At 40.3% G+C, this 26,517-nt stretch overlaps 1 protein-coding gene across 8 annotated transcripts in view; it reads left to right on the top strand.

Moving 5' to 3' along the window:
* WDFY3 (WD repeat and FYVE domain containing 3) overlaps positions 1-26,517 on the top strand; it is a 154,567-nt gene that overhangs the window by 97,254 nt on the left and 30,796 nt on the right. For 6 of the 8 annotated variants that reach the window (XM_063136183.1, XM_063136184.1, XM_063136186.1 and 3 more), the window contains 16 exons: positions 748-965; positions 2,004-2,239; positions 4,684-4,818; positions 5,978-6,157; positions 8,216-8,449; positions 9,007-9,106; positions 10,679-10,839; positions 11,869-12,098; positions 14,405-14,514; positions 15,303-15,485; positions 18,251-18,408; positions 18,987-19,064; positions 20,255-20,482; positions 21,969-22,022; positions 24,717-24,885; positions 25,421-25,584. In XM_063136183.1, the coding sequence (XP_062992253.1) occupies positions 748-965; positions 2,004-2,239; positions 4,684-4,818; positions 5,978-6,157; positions 8,216-8,449; positions 9,007-9,106; positions 10,679-10,839; positions 11,869-12,098; positions 14,405-14,514; positions 15,303-15,485; positions 18,251-18,408; positions 18,987-19,064; positions 20,255-20,482; positions 21,969-22,022; positions 24,717-24,885; positions 25,421-25,584 (2,638 nt within the window). The remainder of the gene's footprint in view (positions 1-747; positions 966-2,003; positions 2,240-4,683; positions 4,819-5,977; positions 6,158-8,215; positions 8,450-9,006; positions 9,107-10,678; positions 10,840-11,868; positions 12,099-14,404; positions 14,515-15,302; positions 15,486-18,250; positions 18,409-18,986; positions 19,065-20,254; positions 20,483-21,968; positions 22,023-24,716; positions 24,886-25,420; positions 25,585-26,517) is intronic. The other 2 variants (XM_063136180.1, XM_063136182.1) reach the window with 2 other exon arrangements.

The raw sequence follows: 26,517 nt of genomic DNA, 5'->3' as shown, positions 1-26,517 counted from the left end.
CCAATTAAGGCTGTAATCCAATACATACTCATCTGGGAGTAAGTCCCATTGAACTCAATGAGGTTTACATCTGAGTAGACATGTACAGGATTGTGCTGTAAATTTCTCATCTTTTGATACAGAAGAGTATCCAGAATATTCTTAAGGGGAGCTGGCACAGTACCAATTATATGTTCAGCCTTGTAAAATGTAAGCTTGGTAAAAGTTTATGTAATGAAAACAAAAAGCAAGTGCTTTGAAGTACATAGCGGGCGGAGAAATCCTCCATAGGTTTGTTTGGAGCCATAGCATAGTTCAGATTCCTGGATCCGTCCTTGGATGCAGGAGTCCGAGCTCCCCTCACTCTCACAGCTGGCATGGAGAGAACTGCACTGGCTGCCCCTCTAGCTTGCAAAAGTGACCTCGGAGAAGATGGAAAGGGGGTGGTTCTGTGGGTGGGATGGGGAGGGAACTGGGGAAGTGAGGATATGAGCTATCGCCAGCCGCCTTCCCTCCACCTCCAGGGAACCCTAGATAGATGGGCAAAAGCAGTTGTCTAGCAAAAATGCGGAGCGGGAGAAGCGCAGAGGCTATGATCTCGTCCGCACTTCTCCTGCTCTGCATAGGATGCCCATCAGCCTCCAGGTTTGGAAACTGACAGGCATCCAGATAGGACTGCACCCTTAAAACCTGACCCTTTTAAGACTTACCCATTTTGTTTGGCTTAAAGACCACTACTTCTATAGCAATTTCCTTCTCCTTGCTTAGGGCTTGTGAAGAACTGGTCCGGACCCTGGGGTTTGACTGGATCATGCTGTTTATGGAAGAGCACCTGCATCCTACCACAGTGACAGCAGCCATGAGGATTCTGGTGGTCTTGCTGAGCAACCCAACGATTCTCATTAAGTTCAAGGAAGGCCTCACTGGCGGGGGCTGGCTCGAGCAGACAGATTCCGTATTGACTAATAAGATTGGAACCGTGCTTGGTAGGACTCTTTAAAAACATTACCTCTGTGTCTGAACCCTATATTGTGGCTAATACCAAACTGAACTGGTATCAAGAGTATGAAATATAAAATGAATTAGTTGGGCAAGCACTTGAGCAGCTCCATTCACTTCAGTGGAGTTACACAGGATAAGTGGATCATGCCCAGTGCTTGCAGAAGAGTCAAGCGTGTCACTAGACATGGGATGTAAATCTGCTGTATCTTCAGACCATGGGCATGGCTACACCATGCCTTATCCCGGGGAATATCCCTTGATCGTCCCACATGATGCACAGGGGATCCCGGGGGCAAGGAGGGAAGATCCCTCCCTTTTCCCGGGATAACCAAGACGGATTTTAGCCCATTTTCCCCACGGTCTTGGGATTGTCCCGAGACTGCAGGAGGTGTGGGCGGCTGTCCAGGTTTCGTCCCGGCTCCTCACGAGTAAATGCGAGGAGCTGGGAACCAGGCACAGGGCACGGAGCTCTTCAAGTGCTCTGTGCCCATCGGGTGTGGGGAAGGGAGAAGGGTCGGGTTTTGGTTTTTTTAGAAAACTTACTTTTTAGCTGGAGTGCAGGTGTGCTTCAGCTCCTTTTCTTTAAGAAAAAAATGGGCGCAACATCCTCCTTCCTTCCTGGACGTCGTGCACCTCGTGTGAATGCAGGGGGAGGATCTCACAATCAGCATATTGCAAGATCCTCCGCCAGGAGGTGTAGACATGCCCCAAGACTTTGGCCACATGAGTGTTTCCATTACTTTGTATAGTACTCTGCGCAATCCAAAAACCTTTGGGCATTAAGCAAATAAAAAGCCATTGCAGAAAAGCATTCTGTAACCCAGCCTTGGTTTCCACCCCACCCGCCCCAATGAATTAATGTTTGTTTGGTATTTTCTGATACGTGACTTTGACTGGTCTTTATCTGATGTATTTAGGATTAGTTGTAATTACAGATAGATACTCATCTGAAGTGTGGTGGAGGATGCTTTTCTCCATTAAGTTATAAATAGAATCTAACCTGTTTACCTCCCCTTCCCCAGGTTTTAATGTTGGCAGGAGTGCTGGCGGCAGATCCACTGTCAGGGAAATTAACCGGGAGGCTTGTCATTTCCCAGGCTTTCCGGTTCTTCAGTCTTTCCTTCCTAAGCACACGAATGTGCCTGCACTCTACTTCCTTCTCATGGCACTTTTCCTGCAGCAGCCAGTCACTGAACTGCCTGAAAACCTGCAGGTCAGTGCACCTGTCATCACCAGCCGATGTAATCAGGGTGGCCAGGTAGGGATTATCTAGTAAGATATAACAACTTTATTAAGTGTGATCCGAGGTGGGGGGGAAATAATGGTTCAAAGCTAACTTCTCATCAAGATATTTCAACTCTGCATTGAAAGGTGTGATAAAAAGCTTCCAATCCGAGAGGAAGTTGCAGTAGATGTCATATTCTAGGAACATAGGAAACGGCCTTGTACGAAGTCAGACTATTGGTCCATCTAGCCCAGTACTGTCAGCACTGTCTGGCAGCAGCTATCCAGGGTTTCAGGCAGGATTCTTTCCTAGCCCTACCTGGAGATGCTGGGGATCGAACCTGGGGCCTTCTGCATGCCAAGCAGGTGCTCTGCCACTGAGCTATGCCCCCTCCCATTGTTCTCTGCCCATTAGGAACTTTACACTTTCCTAAAATATAATACTTCCAATGGGATAGTGTATAAGAAGTGACAGCCTGCATCCCCACGCTATTATGTGAGCAGACTTCCTTGTGACCTAGAATTCCACTGATGTCAGTGAAGGCTTGAATAGTTAACATGCACAGGTCATTGCAATGCTGGGTTCAGTTCTCTGGGAGTGATGACAGATGCCCTTCAGGAGGCTGTTTTCTTTTTTTTATGAAATACTAGTATTTATTACTTTTAGCTCACTCTTCAGCTAAAAAAAAAAGGCTTCCAGGGTAACTTACATGCCAATAATTTTTGTTTGTTTGTTTAAAAAGACATTCCGTGCCATCAGGCTTAAAATCTAAAAATACATGACATAAAAGGAAAAGCAATTGGGAGGGAAGAAGAAATTGTTTATCTTTTGAAAATGAATGCCTTACTTAAGAAGGGTCAAAGGAATGTGCTATTTGAGAAATAACAATGAGGAGCTGACTATCTACCACCATACTGTTCTTTCTTTTCTTTTTTTAAGTTCATAAGCAATTATGGAGAGCTCTTTAAAGGCTACTTACCATGTTATCTGAAAATCACTTACTTTCACATTTGATAGGAACTTGCAGTTCTTCAGTAGGGCTGCTGCTGAATTCTAAAATAAAACAAAAACCAATTCAGAGAAATTTGAGCAGAATCTGCTGTGTTATTTAGGAGTAGAGGGGACTTGTTAGATTCTCTGGTGGGGCCTTTCTAGATCCGGAACCCTAATATAGCAGACTGCGCTATGCCAACATCATCAGCCTGGCCTGGAGGCAAGAAGTACTTGCTGTAGCTTTCATAGATTTGGACTTCGCTAGGTCCCCTGCATGCCATAGAACAATCAATCCCCCCTCCACCCAATCCCATGAAACATATTACTCTTCAGAATCCTCTTTGGTAGGTTCATCCATTTCTAATGTTCAGCACTTTAAACACACATACACACCCCACACACAAAGTATCAACTTGAAGACATTTTTAGCCAACCACAATAACTACTTTGTTAATTTGAGCATACAGCTAAATGCGACTGATACATTATTCATTCAACCTTCTAGATTTTTTAGCTTGTATCCAAATATCAAGTCAGATCACCAGAACGCCATTTATGTGGATCTTGTTAGTTTTTACTTCATGTAGGACTGCTTTTGCAGAATTAAGATTTAATGTTATGCCCTCTGCTTTCTTAGAAGGACATTATAAGAAATTACCATTGGAACATCATTCTTGTGTAAAACTCCTTTGGAGAATATTGTCCATTATGTTATCCAGTGTCCTCTTTATAAGAATTCGAGTGATAAATATTTGTCTGAGTTTAGGCTCAGGAAGAGTTTCCTTACACCTAGTGAATTTATATGTTTTCTGTTGTTTGATAATGAAAATGATGTTACCATGTGTGTTCCCTTATTTGTGTTGGCTGCCAGGAAATGGAGAGCTAAATTTGTTGATCAAGTCTGAATGTTCTTTATTTTCTTTTTTTATGGCTTGTAGCTAAACAATAAAATTACTACTACATGAGAGCTTAACATTTTCCTGATTCGGTGCTTGAGCATTAAATAGGAAACTCATGAAAAAGTTTTTCCCCCTTTGGTGTGGTGAGACATTCCTCACGCTGAAGTTTTTCTTTTCTGCATGTGCTCCTTTGACTCTCTCATCTCTCATCCTTCCTCCATCTTTAGGGTAGATGTATGTTTGGTTCTTTAACCAGGGACCCATTCATTTTTAAGCAATTGTACATTATGTTGCGTATGCTAAAGTGACTAATACATCACAATCAGTGCAGGCTGAGTGTCCCTGGGCTTGCAAGGATAAGGGCTTGCACTCCCACCCATCACCATGAGTTGATCTATACAGATGCATCCTGAGACCAAAATACCTAGCAGCTGAGTGAAAAGCGTTACAGTGTTGTTATCCATGAGATGCTTATAAACTAACACATAGACAGCAAAATGATACCTTAAAATGGATTGTGTGTTGACACTTGTCTTTCCTCCCCGCTCCCCCACCCTTATTCTCAAATTTCTCTTCCTCAAATAGTTTGATTTAGACTCAATTTGGACATTTATATTTGGTGTTCCTGCATCAAGTGGCACTGTGGTTGCTTCAATTCACAATGTTTGCACAGAAGCTGCATTTTTATTGCTGGGAATGCTTAGGAGCATGTTGAATTCAGTAAGTATGAATGTTTATTTATTAATTAAGAATTTGGATGGTTTCATTTTTGTTATATATTATGTTTTGCTTTTGAAGGGTCATGGTGGTGTACCATAGACTCTGAAGCAGTCTTTTTTTCAGCTACTGATTCCTGCTTAGCTTTAACTGTACAATATCATATTATTTCCATTGTTCTTTTTTACTTCCATGATGCCATCAATGGACGCAGTCTTTCAGAGAGTAGTGCAAGTAGAAAGGAGAGCTTATCCTCAGAACATCCTCCTAAAAACAACACCATTTTAACAAAATTTGGAGATCGTAATATCTTTCCACTACTCTGCATCCCAAGTTCTTTCCTTTATTTCATCCTGTTAGGTTTAATATTCATAATTAATCATCTTATTAGATAGCTTTCTCAATAAAGTGTAACCATTTTACCCCACATTGAAATCCCCAAATTGCATGATATTGATTGATTGATTGATTACATTTCTATACCACCCAATATCCAAAGCTGTCTGGGCAGTTCACAAAAACTAAAACCCCAAAGTACAGCATAAAAAGAGTATAAAATATAGAAGCTGAAAACTACAGTATAAAAACGCAATCAGAATAAAAGCTAGCAGCAATGCAAAGCTTTAAAATACAGTAACAGATTTAAAATAGCAGAACTAAAAGACTAGAACACTGAAATGCTGGGGAACTGTGTTTTGCTTTGCTAGAGTGGCCTCACTGAATGCTAAGCTTATTCTGGTTTATGCAGAGGTGCATTGGACATTTAGAAGTATAACGTTCTTTCTTTTGGAAAAGAAAATCTGGCTGTATTTCTCGCATGAACAAAAATATGACTCTTATCGAACAGGTTAATACTTCAGGACAGTAGTGGAACAGTATGGTGCATGGATAAAGAGCTGTGCAGGAGGACTCCATCGACCACAAAGCTCACCGTTATGTTTCCAGCTAATCTACTTCACAAGGGGTTAAGAAAACAAGTGAACTTTAACCAAAACAGTGCTGTAAAATTAATCTTGAATAGGTTTAGCCCCTCAATTCATTTTGCCAGTACAAATATGCAGCCCAGTTGTTTTATTTTACATAGTTGTAATATATGATTTTGTTGATTTATATTGCATTGTTATTTTAACTAATATCCTGTCTAATTTCTCCTTTCATGCAGCCTTGGCAGTCAGAGGAAGAGGGTTCTTGGCTTCGTGAATACCCAGTCACCTTGATGCAATTCTTTCGCTACTTGTATCACAATGTACCTGATCTGGCTTCAATGTGGATGAGCCCAGAGTTTCTTTGTGCACTGGCAGCCACTGTGTTCCCTTTCAACATCCGGCCATATTCTGAAATGGTATGGTGGTTCTTGGTGTATTTTCAGTGCTTTAGCCATATTTGCCTTTCCAGATTCTTCTTTCTTTGTTACTAGGAACTTTCTTTGCTTATCTTTTCTGTAGTTTTTGATCTAATGGAATTATATTCCTTGTTCTTTCTGTGGGTTTTCCCTTCCCATCCATCTGCCTATGGCTCAGCAGGTATCATTTTAGGGCGCAAAACTCTCACCTTTGGCCACAGTGCCTGTCCCCATTGTTTCAAACATCAAAGCAGGCACATTATAGTCATTCCACCATGCTCTGTGCCTCTCTCCAGGGAGGTGGGGGGGAAGGGGGAGGTTGTAGCTATCTCTGACTAACCATATGAATCAATTGGGACTATAACCAACCAATCAGCCTCCACAATGCCACCTCTAGCTACTCTGGCCATGGGATTGTCTTTGCCTTCCTCAATTTTACTGCACTCTACTGGCCCGAGGGTGACTCTGACTTTCAAGGGTGCCCTTTTTAGCAAGTTTTTAACATTACCTTCAAAGCACTCTTAAGTACCAGGATCATAAGAATCTGTTGGCTCTGGCTGTTGATACTCCAAAGCTAAACGGGTGGGGTGGGGCAATGCTTGGAGCATAACAACCTGTCTGTCTGGTGTCCAGGGCCATTAGGATGGCCCTACCCTATGCCCCTTAAGCTTGCTGCCTGCCCTCAGTTATATTGGACGATATTGTCCTGTCACCAATGTTGAAGTAAGATTCACCTGCCATTCCAATTGGCTTTTGTATGTGGAATGGGGGGGCATCTTGTTTTTCATATCAGGCAGCAAAATGACTTGGGCCGGCTCTACTGACATCTGGGTGGTGGCTGATCATGTATAAGATCAGGGCCACTTTTCCTTTTAAAACCCTTCCCTTGTAGAATTCTGATTAATAAGAAAGATTGGATCCCTAAATATTCAGTCATGTTTTTCAAAAGGCTGCTGTGGTTGTTTATCTCTCATATAGAATTTCTCTTTCCTGCAAATGTAGCTCAAAAATTTAGCAAATATTACTTAGTCATCTTGACTTGAAACAGTGGCTATGGAGGTATTTGCATATCTGTATAGTCTGTATCAGTATATGTAGTAGAGTAACACACTGTTTTCCTTATATGCAACACATGCAGAATAAGTTCACTCACTGTAATTCTTCCATTATAATAAAAGTCCCTTCCTGTATAGGAGCAAGGATAAGCCTTGCTGAAAAATGTAAAGGGCAACAGTATTGAAGCTCTGCCATAGTACTAACAAATGGGAAAGAACCAACATACAAAATGTTTTGGATGTTAGTTGTTTGTCTTACCCATAACAGTTTCATAAGACAGTGGCCTAATCTACACCAAGCAGATATTGCACTATGAAAGCAGTATGAAAGCGGTATATGGTAGGTGTCAATGCACTTCAATGCTGCTATAAAGCAGCAGTGTGGCTCCTGCCTTTTATATACCGCTTTCATAGTGCAATATCTTGCTTGGTGTAGATTAGGCCAGTGTTCTTCTACTAATGAGTAAGGGTGAAAACTTTGTTCTTCATGTTTTGAAGCTACAGTCATTATTACTTTTATCCATACTATTAATAATACATTTTTATATGCAGTGGTGATTGTGAAACATCCTAACATTTCATTAATATCTGACCATTGTAGCTACAATCTCCCTTGTAAATGCACTACTAAATTTAGTGTGGATTCTTCTTACAATATTGGATTTGGATTGGGAAGATGTGGATTAAAATTTCTGCTTACACATAATTACTTTGGATAAGTCACTGTCTCCCAAATTATCCTCACAGCAACCTTCTGAGGTAGGCTGAAATGGGATGGGATGAGGTCCTTGAAGGAACTGTGAAATACAAATGTGATTTGAAATGGGAGTTCATAAAGTACTCTAGTGATATTTTTTTTAGGTGTGGATTATATTCCACTTTACTAGCAATATATATTTGAGACTTGAAAATAACAGTCCTGAGAGACCATCCAAAGATCGTTTGAGTGCAGAAAATCACTAAATTTGTATTACTGGTTTCTTTTTTAAAAATCAAAAAACAGGTCACTGATTTGGATGATGACGTTGGATCCCCAGCAGAGGAATTCAAAGCATTTGCCTCTGACACAGGAATGAACCGGAGCCAGTCAGAATACTGCAATGTGGGATCCAAGACTTACTTGACCAACCATCCTGCTAAGAAATTTGTGTTTGACTTCATGCGTGTGCTTATAATTGATAACCTCTGCCTTACACCTGCTAGCAAGCAAACTCCTTTAATAGATCTTCTCCTGGAGGTAGAGTTGGTCTATTTCCATTGTTCCTTAAAGCAGGAGTAGAAGTTGCAGTGAATCGATCTCATGTTCAGTTGTTCGTTTGATGGGTATTGATCATCTGATTGTCTAATTGTGGGATTTGGTATCTGGCAATTCCTGGGTTGTATTCAGCTCACTGAGAGTGTGAGCCGTTCTGGGGTTATGCGAGGATTGTTTAACCCACAGTGGGCTGTCATATCATGGGCACTGGCCCTCTGCCTCTCTCTTTCCTTAGAAGTTCCTTAAAACTGTTCAAAATAGCTGAAGTCACTGTTTAGGACAGGACTAAGTCACTTTTTCAGTCACTTTTGCAGTGAATAACTTGTATTCAGGGCATTTGATTTTCCATTTCAAGAGGAAAAGTTTGACATTAAGAAAGGAAATTTTAACCACAGATGTTATGTGTGGTGGAGTACATTGAATGCAACATTCCATTTTGTGTTGAAAGCCAGACAATACAGTGCATGGAGTTATCTAAAACTTGCCGCAGTTTACAGTAATCTTACCCTTCTTTATTAAGCTTGTGTTTTGTTTTATAGGCCTCTCCAGAGAGATCAACAAGGGCACAACAAAAAGAATTTCAGACTTATATTTTGGACAGTGTGATGGATCACTTACTTGCAGCTGATGTTTTACTGGGTAATTATTAACTCTTATTTTTTCCTTACTGCCATTCCTTCAGCATCCTCAAAATGCCACATTTTCAGAGTTTCTGAAAATATACAGTGGTTTTTTCTCATCCGATATAACTAGCCAGTTGTTCTACTTGAAACTTGGGTGAGGAGTAAATGGAACTACAAGTGAACATACATCATACTTTTTAACTTTGGGGGAATGCTTTGAACATTAGCAACATTGTACTTTCATAGATAAAACGTGTTTCTGCTGGAAGGTGATGCCTCTTTTCCTTCCAGTCCACCATATATGTCAATTCCATTATTATAAGAGCTTCATCTCCTAATAGTAAATGACTTTTTTGTTTGAACTAAGAAGCGTTCATTAAATAAAACATTCTTCTTCTTTGTAAGACTAGTTATCCTTGGACTAGGTTGACACAGATTTTCTTGGCTTTTTAAATTCTTGGTGGTGGCAGTGGCTGGAGAGTTTCTCACCAACTTTGGGTGATGCTGTAGCTAGAGACGTGAAGGCCTGGAAAAACACAGGGAAAAATGGATTGTTTGGGGTTTTCATGTATTTTTCCAAAAAGTTGGAAAAATTGAACAGCTTTGGATTATGAAATATTTTCTTTTTGAATTTAAGACAAGGTGTTCATATATTGTTTCGTAGCCTTTACGCCCCATAAAAAGATTTCCAAAAATATATGTAGTAAGAACATTTTTAAAGGAAGTCTAGAAATGTCAAATGTCTGAAACAATGAAACCATGGGGAAAATGTGTGTGTGTGTTTGTTTTTTAATTATCTCTTTAAGATTGCCAGGATAGTTATTTCTTCCATTCCTTAATAAAAATGATGGATAAATATATATTTTACTGATAGACATTTAGGGATGCTCAGTTTCTCAACTTATGGCTAGAATCACCATACCATAATATGGAGGAAGCTGCATTCCTGACAGTTTGGGTTTTGTTCTACTGAGTCCAGTGTTTCTGGGCTTGTTCTGGTTAGATGCTCAAGCAGACAATTAATGTAGTTCTAATCTAAAACCCACACATGAAAACCCCCACTGTAGGTTATCCTGCCACTGTCAGAAGATGCAGTGGAACAATATTAGGGTGACCATATGAAAAGGAGGACAGGACTCCTGTATCTTTAACAGTTGTATTGAAAAAGGAATTTCAGCAGGTGTCATTTGTATATATGGAGAACCTGGTGAAATTTCCTCTTCATCACAACAGTTAAAGCTGCAGGTGCCCTGCCCTGTTTGGTATCTGGCCACTCTAGTATAGCTCCTGCAGCTTTAACTGTTGTGATGAAGACGGAATTTCACCAGGTTCTCTATATATACAAATGACACCTGCTGAAATTCCCTTCTCTATACAACTGTTAAAGATACAGGAGCCCTGTCTTCCTTTTCATATGGTCACCCTAAACAACATGTGGGTTATCCCATCTATGTTTCTTCCCCCCCCCCCCCAAAAAAAAATTTAATTTTGAGGCTTGGAGCTATAGAACTCACTGCCACAGTTTTTACAAAGTTCTCAACTGAGGTATTTTTTATAAATAAATTATTGTAATGCTGTCATCATTTAGGTGAGGATGCATCTCTGCCTATTACAAGTGGAGGAAGCTACCAAGTGCTTGTAAACAACGTATTCTATTTCACTCAGCGTGTGGTGGATAAACTTTGGCAAGGCATGTTCAATAAGGAATCCAAGCTGCTTATAGATTTCATAATCCAGTTAATTGCACAGGTATGTCCGCTGCTGTTTCTTTAAATTATATTGGCCCTTTTGGCTGAACGTTTTTAAGGCTGCCCTATATGGACATACAGATCATCCAGTGTTTCTTCTTCTTTTAATGGACTATCTAAACACCCACCTCATACTTGAATATGTTTTTATTTATTTATTTATTTAACTGCTTTTCTATACTGCCCAATAGCCAAAGCTGTCTGCACGGTTCACAAAAAATAAAAACATAAAATGTAACTTAAGTATAAAATTTAAGTCACAATATAAAACCACAATCTAAAAGTACAGCCAGAATAAAATTGAACAGCAATGCAAAGATTTAAAATACTAATTTAAAACAGCAAGTTAAAGGTCTAGGAGGGTAAGATGTTAAAATACTGGGGAAAATAAAATGGTCTTCACCTGGCGTCGGAAATGTTATAACGTAGGTCCCAAATTAGAAGGGTTTCATGGTGATTTCAACTAATGGAGATAAAATCCTATGAAAATGAAATTGGAAGCCATTTAAAAAATGTCCCTCTGGGCTTTAGCGGCATTGGTGCCACCACCAACTTCTGCAGCCAAAGCTGGATTTCAGAGCAACCCAGGGAACCTCGATCCTTACTATGCACTATCCTCCATTGCTTGGATAGATCCAAAAGGTATGTTGACTCCTTCAACAAATGATCTGAAAATGAGTAAATTCTGCAAATTTATCAAAAAGCAGAGGTCTTCTTAGAAAAAGTTTGTTTTTCTTTTGTCACAAACTCAGAATCAGATTGTTGTAATTAAATTGTTGAGGCAAAGGCTGTCTGGTGCCTAATCATTGAGTCTTGCTGTAAGAATTTTTAAGAACAAATGGCTAGTAACAGAAAGGGCAGTTAGTAATTATTCAAGCCATGTTTTAAGTACCTTCATTTCAAGGTAATTGAATCTTTAGTCTGATTTGAGTGGACGAGGTTAATGCTAGCAATATTTTTAAAAATGTAATGATAAGCTTATGGCAATATAGAGATTTCATTGTTGAACATGTTCGTTTTGCTTCTTTAGTCAAAAAGAAGATCTCAGGGATTATCACTGGATGCCGTTTATCACTGCCTAAACAGGACCATCTTATACCAATTCTCAAGACCACACAAAACAGTTCCCCAGCAAGTTGCCCTCCTTGATTCTCTGAGGATGCTTACTGTCAACCGGAATCTGATCCTAGGACCTGGGAATCACGACCAAGAGTTCATCAGCTGTCTGGCTCATTGCTTGATTAACCTGCATGCAGGGAGGTAAGTGCCTCACATAGTACATTGTTGACTTTGCAAAATAGGCACGAGCATATCTGCCCTCTCTCTTTTTTGCAGAGGCGCCTTATAAACTGTAAAGCATTATTCACATTTCCACTTACCTTTATCGGAGATGGGGCAAAGTAAAAGATCAGGTTCTCTGTAGAAATAAAATTCTGGTAGTACAAAGACACACAATTCAGACAAAGACAGGTTTAAAATGTAAAGAGAAATCATAGCAGCTTCTTGAGCTGTGCTGGCTCCAGGTTTTTGAGGGACCTTTAGCAACACCCTCCATGGCAGAGCAATTCCTTGTGCAATATGTCAGTTCAGGCTGGTTCTTCATGCAAACTTCCCTCAGCAAATCTACCTTCTCACCTCTATTGTCAGCCACTGCTATTGTTCCTCATCCTCTTTTTCATAATTGTTACCACTTGCTTGCTTGGTAGGTAGAGAGTCAGGGCTCATCTACACCAAGCAGGGTATTCCACTATGAAAGTGGTATATAAAAGGCAGGAGCCACACTGTTGCTTTATAGTGATATTGAAGTACACTGCAGGATCTACACTACTGCTTTGTCACAACTACACCAAGCAAGATATAACACTATGAAAGTGGTATGAAAGCAGTATATGGTATGTGTCACTGGGCCCCAACAATTGTCAGTGCACTTCCATACCACTGCAAAGCAGTAGTGTGGCTCCTGCTTTTTATATACCGCTTTCATACCACTTCCATAGTGGAATATTTGCTTGGTGTAGATGAGCCCTCAGTGTGCAGTAGGCTGTGGCATCTGTAGCTCCTCCTCCTCAAGAGGCAGAAGAAGAGGAGGAACAAGTCCAGGGGGCTCTTGTCAGTGGGCCCCTGCTGGGATGCGGGCTATTGGCAGGTGCCCAACCATACCTACCCTTGAAGCTCACCTTGGTCACATGTCAGGGGTACAATTCATCAAATTTAGTGCTGGGTTCGTCATCAGTCTTGCCCTTGCATGATACATGCCTCAGGTGAGCATCCTCTTCTCCTATAACATTAGTGCATATGTATTGAATGTGTCCGTATGACAAGACATCTTGGGCAGAAATCCATTAAGCAGCCATCTTCATAATCTCCTTAATCTTTCCTCCACCACATGTGCAAACCTCAAGGGGGAAAGGTATGATGTGTTGACCTGAGAGACAAATACACCTTTATTGCTCTTCTCCTTTTAAGAAAGTCAATATCAATAAACAGCTTTTCATATGTTAGTATTCATGCACGGTAGTACTCCCCACTGTAGGTGGGGGATTGCTTGCATCCTCCCTGCCAGTATAATAATGTCCTGCATGTACAACTTATGTCAGAGGAAGAAGCTCTGGTCTAGCTTTCTCCCTGACATGCTAGAGATTTTTTTGTACGTGTTGGAATAGTTTATGTGTGGCAGCATTCAGACATGCAATCACACATCTGCTATCTGAAGTGGTATAATTCAGGAACCTTTACCATCTGATGAGCTGCTTGTCCAGGTCATGTCTTATCTGGGTGGTGTTGAGGAGAGACAGAGCTATCTGGTAAGCCATATGGGTACATTCTGCCCAGCAAGTTATATGCTGTAGTGGCACCTTTATGGAAGATAATAAAACAGGCCCTTTTTAGGATGTCCCCAGCATTTCTCCACAATGGAGTTTTCCCAGCGAGTAGGGGCAGACTTCACTTCATACTCTAATAGCTGGATCAAGTACACATCCTCTAGCACACATGACCAGTTGCTTTTCTGCATTTTTAGTAGACCTTAGCCAACCCCACGTTGAATGTTTCAGCAGGGGCCGGCATTACAGCAAGTTTTTAAGAAGTAAGTCTACAGATTAAGAAAGTGCCTCACTTGTACATAAGAGACTGTAATATTGAATAGATCCAGTGGTGTTTGAAAATTACATACGGCAGGTCTGAATAACTGCCTTTCATTTTTAAATTTTGATTACTTTTGGACCCAGGTTTTTCTTCATTTGCAGTTCACTGCTAAAAAGTCCTGTCGAGTGCTTCATACACCCTCAGAGCCATTATGGGTGTTTTTTTAAGGCACAGTCCGTCTGTACTAAGTGTTCGCTTTGCAATATCTGGTTTTCCCTAGTTTAGTTAGTTCGTTAAGTCTTTCTAGTATGAGTCTCTTGAGAGACTCAGAAAATCTGGTTAAGTGTGTGGTATCTTTACAGTACGCTTTAAATCTTTTCTTTCCACCTGGACCTATCTCTCTTTTTTCACTGTCCCTTCCCCTTTCCAAAGTAAATAACCTTCATTCACTAATTTCTAACCTTATTGGATGATATTTACAGCAGTGTTGATGGGTTTGGCCTGGAAGCAGAAGCCAGAATGACTACTTGGCACATCATGATCCCTTCTGACATTGAGCCAGATGGAGTCTACAATCAAGACGTTAGTGAAGGTAATAACACACAATAAAGCAGCTAGAAATGATTGGTTTTTAATGTCAGGCAATGCCATTAGCTAATGTATTTCTCATTTTTACTCATTCACTCCCTATTTTTTCAGCTATTTCTTTAGAATGGGGTAGGTGTTTATGAGTTATGAAGCAAAAATTACAAATGGTAAGCAAAGCAGTCCATTAGAATGTACGTACTGAGATATTCTATATTGAAATAGAGGCCAGGATATGCCTAATTGACAGCAAACAGAGATTAATGTTTTAAGCTGACCAGGCATACTGATATTGTCTTTAAGCTGATCCTGGTAAGCAGCAGTCAGGAATAATTAGTATTAGGCCTAATTTCTATCACTTGGTGAAATCAGTAGGACCCATCACTCATGAGAAATGGCTAACAATTCAGTACTTCATAGGAAACAAACTTTATTGCAGATTTGGTTTAAAAAGCAGTGGGGTAAGTAGTTAAAATGCAATTTTGACTGCAGAAAGAGAACAATAAAAAAGCCTTCAGTTGAGCGACAGATTTTTCTAGCCTTGTCCCAGCACTAAGATCATACTTCACAGGAAACCATTCAGTTCAGTGTCCCGATCTTGTAGAAATGGTGTATTCATTAACTTCCCTTTATATTAGTGTCTTGACACAGCAGTTGAGTTAGCACTGCAAATATTCACTACCCATGTATTAGGTACCATTTACTTCTGGCATCTTTCAGTGCTGAAAGATACATCAAGATGTATACATCTCACCAGAATATTTGTTCACCTTTGTATAATCTTCACATATTTAGGTCGCCAGCTTCTTCTAAAAGCTGTAAATCGTGTATGGACGGAACTGATCTACAGTAAGAAACAGGTTTTAGAGGAAGTATTCAAAGTATCCCTTCCTGTCAATGACAGAGGCCATGTGGATATTGCAATTGCAAAGCCCCTTGTTGAAGAAGCCAGTTTGAAATGTTGGCAGAATCACTTGGGTAAGAGTAACTGTACAAAATATTATTGTCTGATATTTTTCTCTGGTAGTTTGTTCATATTTAATCATTAGTTTATTCTAGTACATTTATATCCTACCTTTCTTCCATCATGGAACTCAAAGCAGCTTACATGGAGTTCCCAGGTGGTCTCCTATCCTGGCACTGACCAGACCCAAACCTGCGTAGCCTCATGGTTGCCTCATGTGCCCTCAAATCATGCCCTGGGACCCTTAAACCTCAAAACTATTGAAATGGAATGCTTAGCACTTGTCTTTGTATTATTGGTGGGTAGAATTGTAGATGACAAGATTTCCCCCTTGGAACTACACCATGATTCTTTACCATAAGAATACAAATAGAACAATGCCATGGATTCATGGTGGCATGGACAAAAAAAACACCAATTTGCTGCCCAGCAAAACATTGCAGAAGGCTAAAATGGTCCAATTAAGTTTGTTTTCGGTCAACGGGGAATTGTGTTGTTATTTTTAGCTGCTGCCGAATTCAATAGTGTGGCAGCAAATAGCCCTAGGACTGAAGTTGCCCACCTGTCGTAAAATATCTTATTTTGCATATGTGACTGTCAGTAAGCTTTGCATTGTTGTACATAAAGGATGGGGAAGGACAGGAAGTAGCTCTTGCTAATCAACATTTTGGAAAACTAAAATGCCTAATTGGTGCAATTGTGCTTAGACAGATCAGCATAGTTCACAAGATGCTACCTGCTGAGAACATAGTGGCCACCCCACATTTTTAGCTCTAATGTATTTTATGGCATCATCAGTTGCTGTTGGTTTTGATAGACAGTTCTTACAAGTCTACCAGACTTGCGTTCTAGAGCATTCCACTCTAATCTTATCCAATACTTGTCTTTAGAACTGTTTCATTTTATGGAGGGTAAAAAAAAAAAAAATAGGCGGCTTTCAATTTTGGAAAATATACTCCTGTGAGTGCTTGACATCTGAAACTACATTGTTGCTAGTTTTTTCTACTCCCCTATTCATCGAATAGGCAAGTGCCATTTTTATAATTGGTTGCTGGCTTTTAGTTAGGACATGGAATTTAATGGGAATGTGTAATTTAATTAGGACTCTACCCTCAATTCCTAGAGTTAAGATTTTCCATTTAAACACACTTTGACACTTATGAGCAATAATAATTCCAGCAATATGATATAGCACTGAAGGTAAATTCTTATAAATACACACTTCCTGCACAATTATGGAGGGTTTCTGAAAGAAGGAAAGGAAAAGGATGTTATTTCTCTTTCCCACACTCCAGAAATCAGTTCCTCTGCCCTTGCTGTATAGCAATAAAGAACCCAGTTGGTGGTCTAACCCAAACCTGAGACCTTTAGCGCTTTACAGCACAGCAGGGGAAGCAGAGGGTGGGGCAGAAAAAGTGTCTTTCCCACTGCCACCATCCCACAAGCCCCAAACAGAACTGCAAAGCTCCTATTCCAGGCTATACCATTTTATTAACAGGTCCCCACTTAATTTTATTATAAAACTGTACAACCTATTGTATAACTTCTTTTGGGGGGGGGGGAAGACATATACAGTACTGCACACCACTGTGTAAACGACTCCTACTGTTTGCAAATGCTTCCTTATGCAGAGTAAATAGTGCAGAGACAGAATTCTGAGTTGATTTCTTCTGAAAATTAATTTCATTTGTATTTTAACCATGTTGGTTTTTTCTTTGAGATCTTTTTGAAGTTTTTTTTTTAAAAAAAACGAATATGATAAATGATATGCAGCTAAGGACAACTAATGTTTGATTAGAACAATGTTACAAGCTGGATTTTAAGGTCCATGCCATGCTAAGTCTTTGATGGCAGTTCCAGTAGACACTTTGGTACAGCAGAACAACAGAAGCCCTACTTTAGAAGTGGATGTTGTAGAGGATAGTGGTGTGGTTATGAAGCGCTGCCTCATTCCTTCCAAAGACTTGAAGGTGTGACACAGAGGCTGTGACAGTACTGTGTCTACATCTTGCAAAATAATAATAATAATAATAATAATAATAATAATAATAATAATAATAATAATAGCAGCAGCTATTTATAGTATGAGATAGCTTTTAACAAGGACATTGAATATATAATGTGAGGGGGAGATAGTGTGTCAGACGAATCGAAATGAGCATTGGTGCCGATAAGCATTTAGGTCTTACAGTCTCAACTCCAGGATTTGAGAGAAGACCTGCCTGGGCCAGTAAGCTCAGAGAGAAAGGGGACAGAAGGGAAAAGGAACGTGAAATGGTGACTTGAGACTGGAGTTTGTCTGGGTGTTCCCTGAAGGAAATGGTTAGGCAAACTCATCCCCTATTTTTTCAGACTAGGGAACAAGGCGATTCCCCTTCATCACTTCATACCCACAGGCAGCATCACAACTATGGCATGTTATGGACTGTGGGTCAATGGTAGAGCACATGCTTTTCATGAGGATGGTCCCCAGTAGGGCAGAAAAAAAATGCTGTCTGAAATCCTTGAAAGCTGCTGCCTGTCAGTGTTGTCAGTATTGTGCTAGATGGTCCAAGGATCTGACTACATATAAGGCAGTTTGTTGTGTTCTCTGTCTGGGTTACGGATGGAGAAATTTGTGGAGGTGGGGGTGGAGGTGTTAGAGGGAATTTCTAGAATACTTCAGAAGAGTGTTACAGTCTGGATTAGCCAGCTGCTTTTATGGGCATTATATTGTATTTGTATGGGGAATAACAGAGCATAGTAAGTGTGTTTTGAAAACCAACTCTTGATCTTCTAGCTCATGAAAAGAAATCTATCAGTAGAGGAGAAGCATTGGTTCCAACGACCCAGTCTAAGCTTTCACGGGTCAGCAGTGGCTTTGGTCTTTCCAAACTCACCGGATCAAGAAGAAACCGCAAAGAAAGTGGTCTAAACAAACATAATCCATCCACGCAGGTATCTTAATAATATCTAAAGACAAACAAACGATACAAAGAAAAATCAAATGTTATCCCCTATATGCGTAGCAAAATTACTCTGTGATTTAACCATGTTTATTAAATACCCCTTTTCTTTACTAGCTCCAGACTGATTAAAACAGGATGGGAAATCTTCAGCTCTCCAAATGTTGTTAGACTACAGCCCTTCATCCCTGGCCAACATCTGGAGGGCCACAGGTTTTCCACCACTGGCTTAAAATATCTTTGAAAGTACCATGGGCTTAATTCACCATAGCCCCTCAGTGCTTTCAATTTTAGGATGTCAGTCAATAGCCCTCAGTGTCCTACTTACCTAGGAGTAAGCCTGAATGAATTTAGGAGACATACTTCTGAGTGTAGAATTGCACTGTAAAATGCTTTTCTGGATTACTATAGGAATTAGTACTTTTACGTTACAAAAAACAGCTTAAGTGTATCTACCAATATTCCATAAATCATAAACACGTTATGATTTTGAATATTGCTTTATATGCATATATTTTAAGGATGAACTCTCTTCTGTGTGTACTAATATATTTTCATTTTTGCCATTAGGAGATCTCTCAGTGGATGTTTACTCATATAGCAGTGGTTCGAGACTTGGTAGACATGCAGTACAAAGAATACCAAGAGGTAAATGAGCAGTAATCAAAAGTAATGGTTTTATTACACCTGTTAATTGCATGTAATATTGACTTCCAGTTAGTCTTTGAGCAGAAGACATTATACAGAGATTGTACCTAAAATAATAGCCATAGGCTTTTTTCAGGTATTTTTAGATTTTCGAAGTTTCTGTGAAAATTGCAGTAGCCTAGAAACTGCACCTTAAGTCCAATGTACACATAAAACTTCTGCTGGGGTGTTCAGAGGTAGGTCTGCAAAAATATAATACCCACCCTAAGATATGGAATCTGTCTTTCATTGGGTGAGTAGGACTCAGGCCTGCCTCACCCTCATCTTAAAGTTTGTTCTTCGTGTTGCTGCATTTCACCCATAACTCAGTGGTACATGCAGAAGGTCCCAGTTACAACCTCTGAAGAACCCAGTCTGCTAGCAGATGATGGGAATGACCTCTACTTGAGACTCTGGAAAGCTGTTGCTAGTTGGGAGAAGGCAATACTGGGATAAGGCAGCTTCAAGCGCCCTGGTTGTGGAATGATCTCCCTAGAGAGAATCACCTGGTGCCTACATTGTACTCCTTTCGGCGCCAGGTGAAGAAGACCTTTTTTATTTTCCCAAGCATTTTAGCAGTCTGGTCTTTTAGCTCTGCTGTTTTAAAACTGTATTTTAAATCTCTGCATTGCTGCTAGGTTTTATTCTGGTTGAACTTTTATATTGTAGTTTTAATCTTTTATATTTTATATTGTTTTATGCTGTACTTTGCGGTTTAAATTTTTGTGAACTGCCCATAGTGTTTTGGCTATTGGGCAGTATAGAAATATTATAAATAAATCCCTTGAATGATTTTTTATGCTGGCAGCCTAGGACTAGTGCTCGAGTTGCTTATAGAACGGGTTCATAGATACAAAGGGGTTAGTACCAGCACAGCCTCTCTTATAGAGAGTACAACATATAACCATAGCAGTAATGAAAGCTACTCACAAGCCTGGGCTTTGAATTCCCAAGAGTGAGGAGGACAGCTTGGGTATGCAGCTTTGCACCTCGAACCCTTTAAGGAATTTCAGGTTTCTCTGGCCTCTTTGCTGCTGAGCCTCATGAGATGCTGTTAGTAGAATTTCAGTACCAGATAGCTAACTGGATACTGCATGCATTTATGACAAGCTTAGTGCACTGTGGCAATTAACCTATATGGTCCTTTCCAGCGTCAGCAAAATGCATTGACGTATGTGACAGAAGAGTGGTCTCAAATTGAATATGAGTTGTTACGGGAGAGAGGACTGTGGGGCCCTCCCATTGGCTCTCATCTGGACAAATGGATGCTGGAAATGACAGAAGGGCCCTGTCGAATGAGGAAGAAGATGGTGCGAAATGACATGTTTTACATTCAGTATCCTTACATGCCAGATACTGAACATGAGACAAATATGTTGGTAAGTGCAATGACATACTTATTTGTAGTCTTCAGCAGGAACAATACAGTGTTCTATTGCTTGTATAATTGAAAAGGATGTTTACCACCATGCCTGTGCATACAATCCCAGATATTCATTGGCTGCTAATGATTCTATAATAATTTTCTGCCATGGTTTTATGGATGGACATAGAAGCACCTCCAAGTCTTACCGGCAGGTATTTGGAATGGCTGCCTGAGCCATACAGCCACATACGTTGGCTTTCTGCAGACTGTTCCTCCAGAAGCTAGTTGATTAGTACTCCACTGTGGCTTATTCCCTGTCCTAATGGGAAGGCCGCTGCAACCTATACACAACCCACTTGACAGGTGCTTCATAACCATCTGTATTTATAGTCCTAGGCAAGCAGCAGAAGCGTCAGATTCATTGATTGCTATACATGGCTGATGGGTTGCATTCATTGGTGGATTACAAGTTCTGCAAACTGAGCTCGCCTAAGCAAAGATACCTGGAAAAATATAAGCTCATTTTCGGGCAAGAGTAATCAGAGCCAGACCAAAATGTTTTTCTGCCGGAGTCAAAGTAATGGTACACACACACACACACACACACACACACACACACACTTAAAGCATGCAAAACCTTAAAGCAGTAAGGTCTCAAGGCCAAGTTACATCTTAAAACCCTGAGTGAACAAATATGTTTTCAGTTGTCCAAAACTCAACAATGCGGAGGCCAGCCTTGCAGAGGAAATTTCACTGTCGGGGCACCGCCATGGAGAATGCTCAAGTCACCACACTACAAGCTGTGCCCACTGGTGGGATCATGAGCAGGGGAGGAAAGAGCAGCAGAGCAGCCTGTAGGAGAAAATGGGGATGCGTGGGGAAAAGATGGTCCAGTGTCCCCTCCTCATGTGCAGGAAAGGAACCAACCATGGCTGCTGGAATCCAGCTGGGTGGCAGCACCTCCGCTCAGCCACTGGGGGGTGCTGGGAGGAGCATACTTGCCAAGAGCCATCACCTTCCTATTCTGCCAGGTGAAGCCAGAGATTCAACACGCCTCATGGCAGGGACCAGCCCTGGAAGTGACTTTTACAAATATGGTGGTGTCAGGGGGCGAAGGGTAAAGGGGCAGCTCTTTATTGTCCATAGTATTTGCAGACTGAACTTGTAGGCAACGTTGTGAGATGTTTATATGACCAACTGAGAATCAAATACTGTTAGTGTTGCTAAAGTATTGTGTATTAATTTCTCTCCCAGGTTGTTGGTTCACAAAATGAATTAGGTTTGCAATTAAACAGAGCTTGACAAAATTTGAAGTGCAAGCTTCTGTACTTCCCTCCCTCCCCTCCCTGCTTTACAACCCCTGGTGCGGAAAGTAAAATAAAAGTTCAGTCTGGTACCTGAAAGGTTTGATCAAAAGATGCAGCAAATAGTCCATCTTCATTCTTCCTCAATGTGATTTCCCCCCCCTCATGTTTTTATACTTAATGCCCTATTTTCAGTCTGACTTCTCAAGTAAGCCTCCTGAGACATCTGACGATACCATTCCTCAAAAGGTAAAGAAAGAAAACTATCCACCGGTGGCAAAATGGATATAAACTTCTCTGTGCATGTTAGGCAACCTTAACAAGGCTTCTATGGTTGGCTTTCAACGTGCTTCCTCAGTAACTCTGTTGTAGGATTAATAATTTACATTAAGTACACTTCAGAGGGTGTGGCTGTGTTCTCTTCAAGTCTTCACCTAATACAACGTCTCTGTAGCTCTTCCCGTCTGTGCTGCACACTAACAGGCTGTGGTGGGCTGTGCTGTCACTGTTCTCACTGTAAAAAACATGTACCAGCTCGGAATCGAAACTAATGAACTATGATGCACTTAGTGATGGGCAGTTTGAACATTCATGTACTTAGCCAATTCATCTACATATGCTTATTTGGGGCCATATCAAGTGTTCAGCTGGAACCATTGATCACCGCTGTCTGCCCTCGTGTTAACTTACACATTTGGAATGTGCTTCTGATTAGGAATATGGGAAGTGCATCCCTTTAAAACTAGAGGCAAAGACTTTGAAAGTGATCTGGAAAAAAAACTTCCAATTGGAAAAGTTGGCAGAAGCTTACGTTTACTTTTTTTAGCAATATTTTTAGTTTTGTTGTTTTTTTTCCATTTCGAAACAAACACATTAGAAACGTGTGTTATATTTTGTTTCTAAAATTAGATGGTTGGCAAGTGCGATTCAATATTACATACGTTCTGTAAATCGTCCAACCCAGATCACAAAAGTCAGTTTCAAATAGTTTTTAAAATAAATTTGCTCATCACTAAGTACAGTAAACCTTCACTCATCTTGAATTACTTGTCAAATCAATGTTTGGAAAGCATTGTATTAGAGAGATTTTTGGACTGTTACTGGTTTTTTTTAGTTATTTGTCAAGTTATACTTTCTCTATTATGTGTGTAGCACTAATATAACAACTCATCATCTTGTGTCAACAGTTACATGTAAAAATCTGATTTGAAACTGAAGAATAATTGTGGGTTTCAGGTGGTAGATAGAGAAGAGCTTTGTATTCTTTAATCTTTTAATAGGCTTTGGAATGAGATGCAGCAGTTATTATCTTCCAAACCCTTATATTGCCAACTTCATTTCTAAGAAAACAAGCAGTTTACTGTCCACACTTTTAATCATACTGTAAAAGTAAACATAATGTACATATTTGGAGCTCGATCCAAATATGGATCGATGTGCACAGTTTACAGGCTCATAGGTCCTATAGAAATCCTCAGGACTTAAAAGTCAATTCACTCAACAAACTTATCATATTGTGAATGTGTGCTGGATGGATCTCTGCAGAATTTGGCACAGGGTGAAGTGATTTTCATGAATGCTGCATCACATGTTTGACTCACAATTGAACTTTATTTACCATGCTAACCTAAAGCTGGTAAACATTTGTTACTCAGCAGTCGTGGGCTGGGTGATAAGCCGAGCTTTTGAGAAAGCAGTTGTATAGCTGTTCTGTACGGAATTCCACAGATGTCCTCAACCAGTCATGAAAGTTAGGAGGAGTGGACTGGAATAGAGGTTTGGTAAAACATTATGGCATTCCAGGAAAAAAAATCTAACTCTTTGATTGTCGAATTTAGAGTTCCTATGTAACGCAACTGGAGCTTTGGCAAAACATGCAATCAACAGCCCAGTTTGGTCATGAGCCCTGGACCGTTGGGGTGTGCACAACTGTGTTTAGGATTTCAGCCCAACATATAGTGTAATACTATATGTAAACTAAATGTAAACTAACACTAAACAGGACTTTGTGATCTTGGGCACCACATCCAAGACAAATTATGATTCTTCAAACACTTCCCAGCCTCCCCTATTCTCTGTAACAAAATGTCATAATTAAACCTATTTCTTAATGCAAATGTAGACGGTGATGGTAGCTCTAATTGTAACGCCAATCAGTTTCTCTACATCTGGGGTGCAGAATGTCAAGCCCAGGTGCCACACCCTGCCCTCCTGGGGTCCCAATCTGGCCCTCCGATGTTTCCCAGATGGTGATGCCCCCTTCTCCTGGCCCCGCTGCCTTTCCCCAAACCACCCATCATTTGGTCGTTTTTGTGCAGTTTTTTTCCTCATTCTAAAAAGTTGAAATGGCTCTCCTAAGGCTTAGTTACTGGCAGGAAGAGAGCTTTAAGCTAAAATAGGCCGGTATTTTAGCAGCCCCACCCAGAACTGGAATGTGATTCTCAAAAGCTTCTCTGAAATGGAATTTGGGCTCTCGGGCTAAAAGAGGTTCTGCACCACTGCATCACTATCTCTCTCTTTTTTTTAACTTCATTATGTTTTGGAAAGAATTAAATGTAAACCAATATTTGAGGATTTTTCAAAAATGAATTAGCTGGACGCATTACGGGAAATGATGAAATGTTATAAATCAGCCATCTGACACAAATAAGTACGAGTTCGTTAGTCCTTTTGTGGTAATTCACAAAACACGCTGAACATATGCTATTAATTTTTACATTGTATGCTGTTCATCACGTAGCACTTAATTTTGATCATTGTTTTAGTGGTAATAGAGTCAGTCCAAATCCAGCTGATTGCCTATGAAAAGTCTAATTAGCTTTCGGTTGGCTGCTTTAAGCTATAACCCGAGCCAGCTTCTCAGCACGGAGTTATATCTAGGATGTAATTGCTTAAAGAATGAGTTGATTTCATTGAACACTTAAATTAAATTATTATTTCAAGAAACCTGCACGCTACCGAAGAGCTATAAGCTATGACAGCAAAGAATACTACATGCGCCTGGCTTCTGGAAACCCTACAGTCTTTCAAGATACCATTGAAGACAGCTCTGAAGGAGAAACTGCTCAGCAGGAGCCCGAACATGGTGAAGATACTATTGCAAGAGTTAAAGGTTAGATCATTTTTGTATTAGGAAGTATGCACACAAGTAATAAACTGTTCTTGAGAGGAGGGGCAGAAATTCACCATTCTAATATTCGCAATAGCACAAGGCAGAAACTGATGCACATTTCTTTTCTTGACATGTGAATTGTAACCAGTGTAGTCATGATATTTAGGGGCATGGTTCTGCAAACACGTTCATGCAAAGGCTAAAGTAGTTTAGGGAGATTTGAGTTCTTTTCTGATCATCACCCCCCCACACACACCCCACACACAGTAAATTGTCCAAGTTCATCCACTGAGCTTCATGGTTGAGCAGGAACCATGCACCCATTGACAGCCCTTGACCTTTTGGTAAAATGGGGATATGCTGACCAACTCCTTATTTGATTTATTCTTCCTCCATTTCTATGGAAATTATATCTAATTTTAGTTGGAACTTTTTGGAATGGGCCATGAATCATAAGTGAAATAAAACCGATCTTTACTTGAATGGACTTGTTAATGTAAAGATACTACTGACTAATTCTGTCTGCTTCATGTAGGTCTTGTTAAACCTCCACTGAAGAGGTCCCGTTCTGCACCTGATGGTGGTGATGAGGAGAATCAGGAGCAGCTCCAGGATCAAATAGTAGAGGGTAGCTCTATAGATGAAGAGGAAAAAACTGACAACGCTACTTTGCTTCGACTGCTTGAAGAAGGAGAGAAGGTATAATTATTGTAGCCCTGAATGCCCCTTTGCTCTCAGAATTCTTCCACAGTATAAGATGTTTCAGAACATAGAAAGTTCCTGTCTGTGGTATAACTGGTTGTTTTAGCCCCTGGACTTAATGATCTCATCTACCACCCCTTTAGATGGCCATATGCAGTTGTGGGACAGACAACTAACTTCTCTCTCCCCACCCCCCGCCATTCCATGCTTTACAACTAACATTCCTGATATGTTTAGAACAATGCTGTTTGCCAACCCTGGTTAGAAAAATGCTCTGAGCAGGTGAAGGTTTGCATTTTAAACTCAATGAAATCATAGCATCATCATAACTACAGGAATAGAATGGAGTTTGCTTCTGCTGCCACCATCACCTGCCGCTCTCTGAGTGGTCGTTTAGGCTCCCCCTCCCCTGGGCTGTGGAGCCCTGGGCTTTGGCCACAAGATCCACTGAGTCTTGAGTGTATTGTTCCTCCAGACTCCTTTCTGTTGCTCCAAGAAACTGTTACTTATCCTTATCCAAATTAGCATGACATAAAGGAGTACACAGAGTGGGGGGATCTAATAAAAGGAACAATCAGCTTACCAAAATGCAGCCCAGTTAATTAAATGAGGACAAAAATGACTTATAGCAGATTCTTATACCTGTGAAGAGTAATAGACCAGTGTTTGATTTAATCTCCAGTAAGACTGATTCTACTTTTACCTGGAAAACAATATTAAATCAAAGCTCAGCAATCCACTGGGTTTGAGAGCTCTATGTGTCCTTTAAGCTCCTGAAGACGTACTTAATCATATTTGGGCAACAATTTTATGGAAAATATTGACTAGGATTCTGAAGTGCTTCTGAGGACATTAAAATATGTAGGCCTTTAAAATGTAGGGAATTTATGCATTGCTTTCATTGATGGGAGTAAGCATTTAAAATGAATC

Source organism: Elgaria multicarinata, chromosome 10 (genome assembly GCF_023053635.1).
Source record: "Elgaria multicarinata webbii isolate HBS135686 ecotype San Diego chromosome 10, rElgMul1.1.pri, whole genome shotgun sequence".
NCBI classification, from domain to species: domain Eukaryota; kingdom Metazoa; phylum Chordata; class Lepidosauria; order Squamata; family Anguidae; genus Elgaria; species Elgaria multicarinata.
This window is presented reverse-complemented; position numbering and strand designations above follow the sequence as displayed.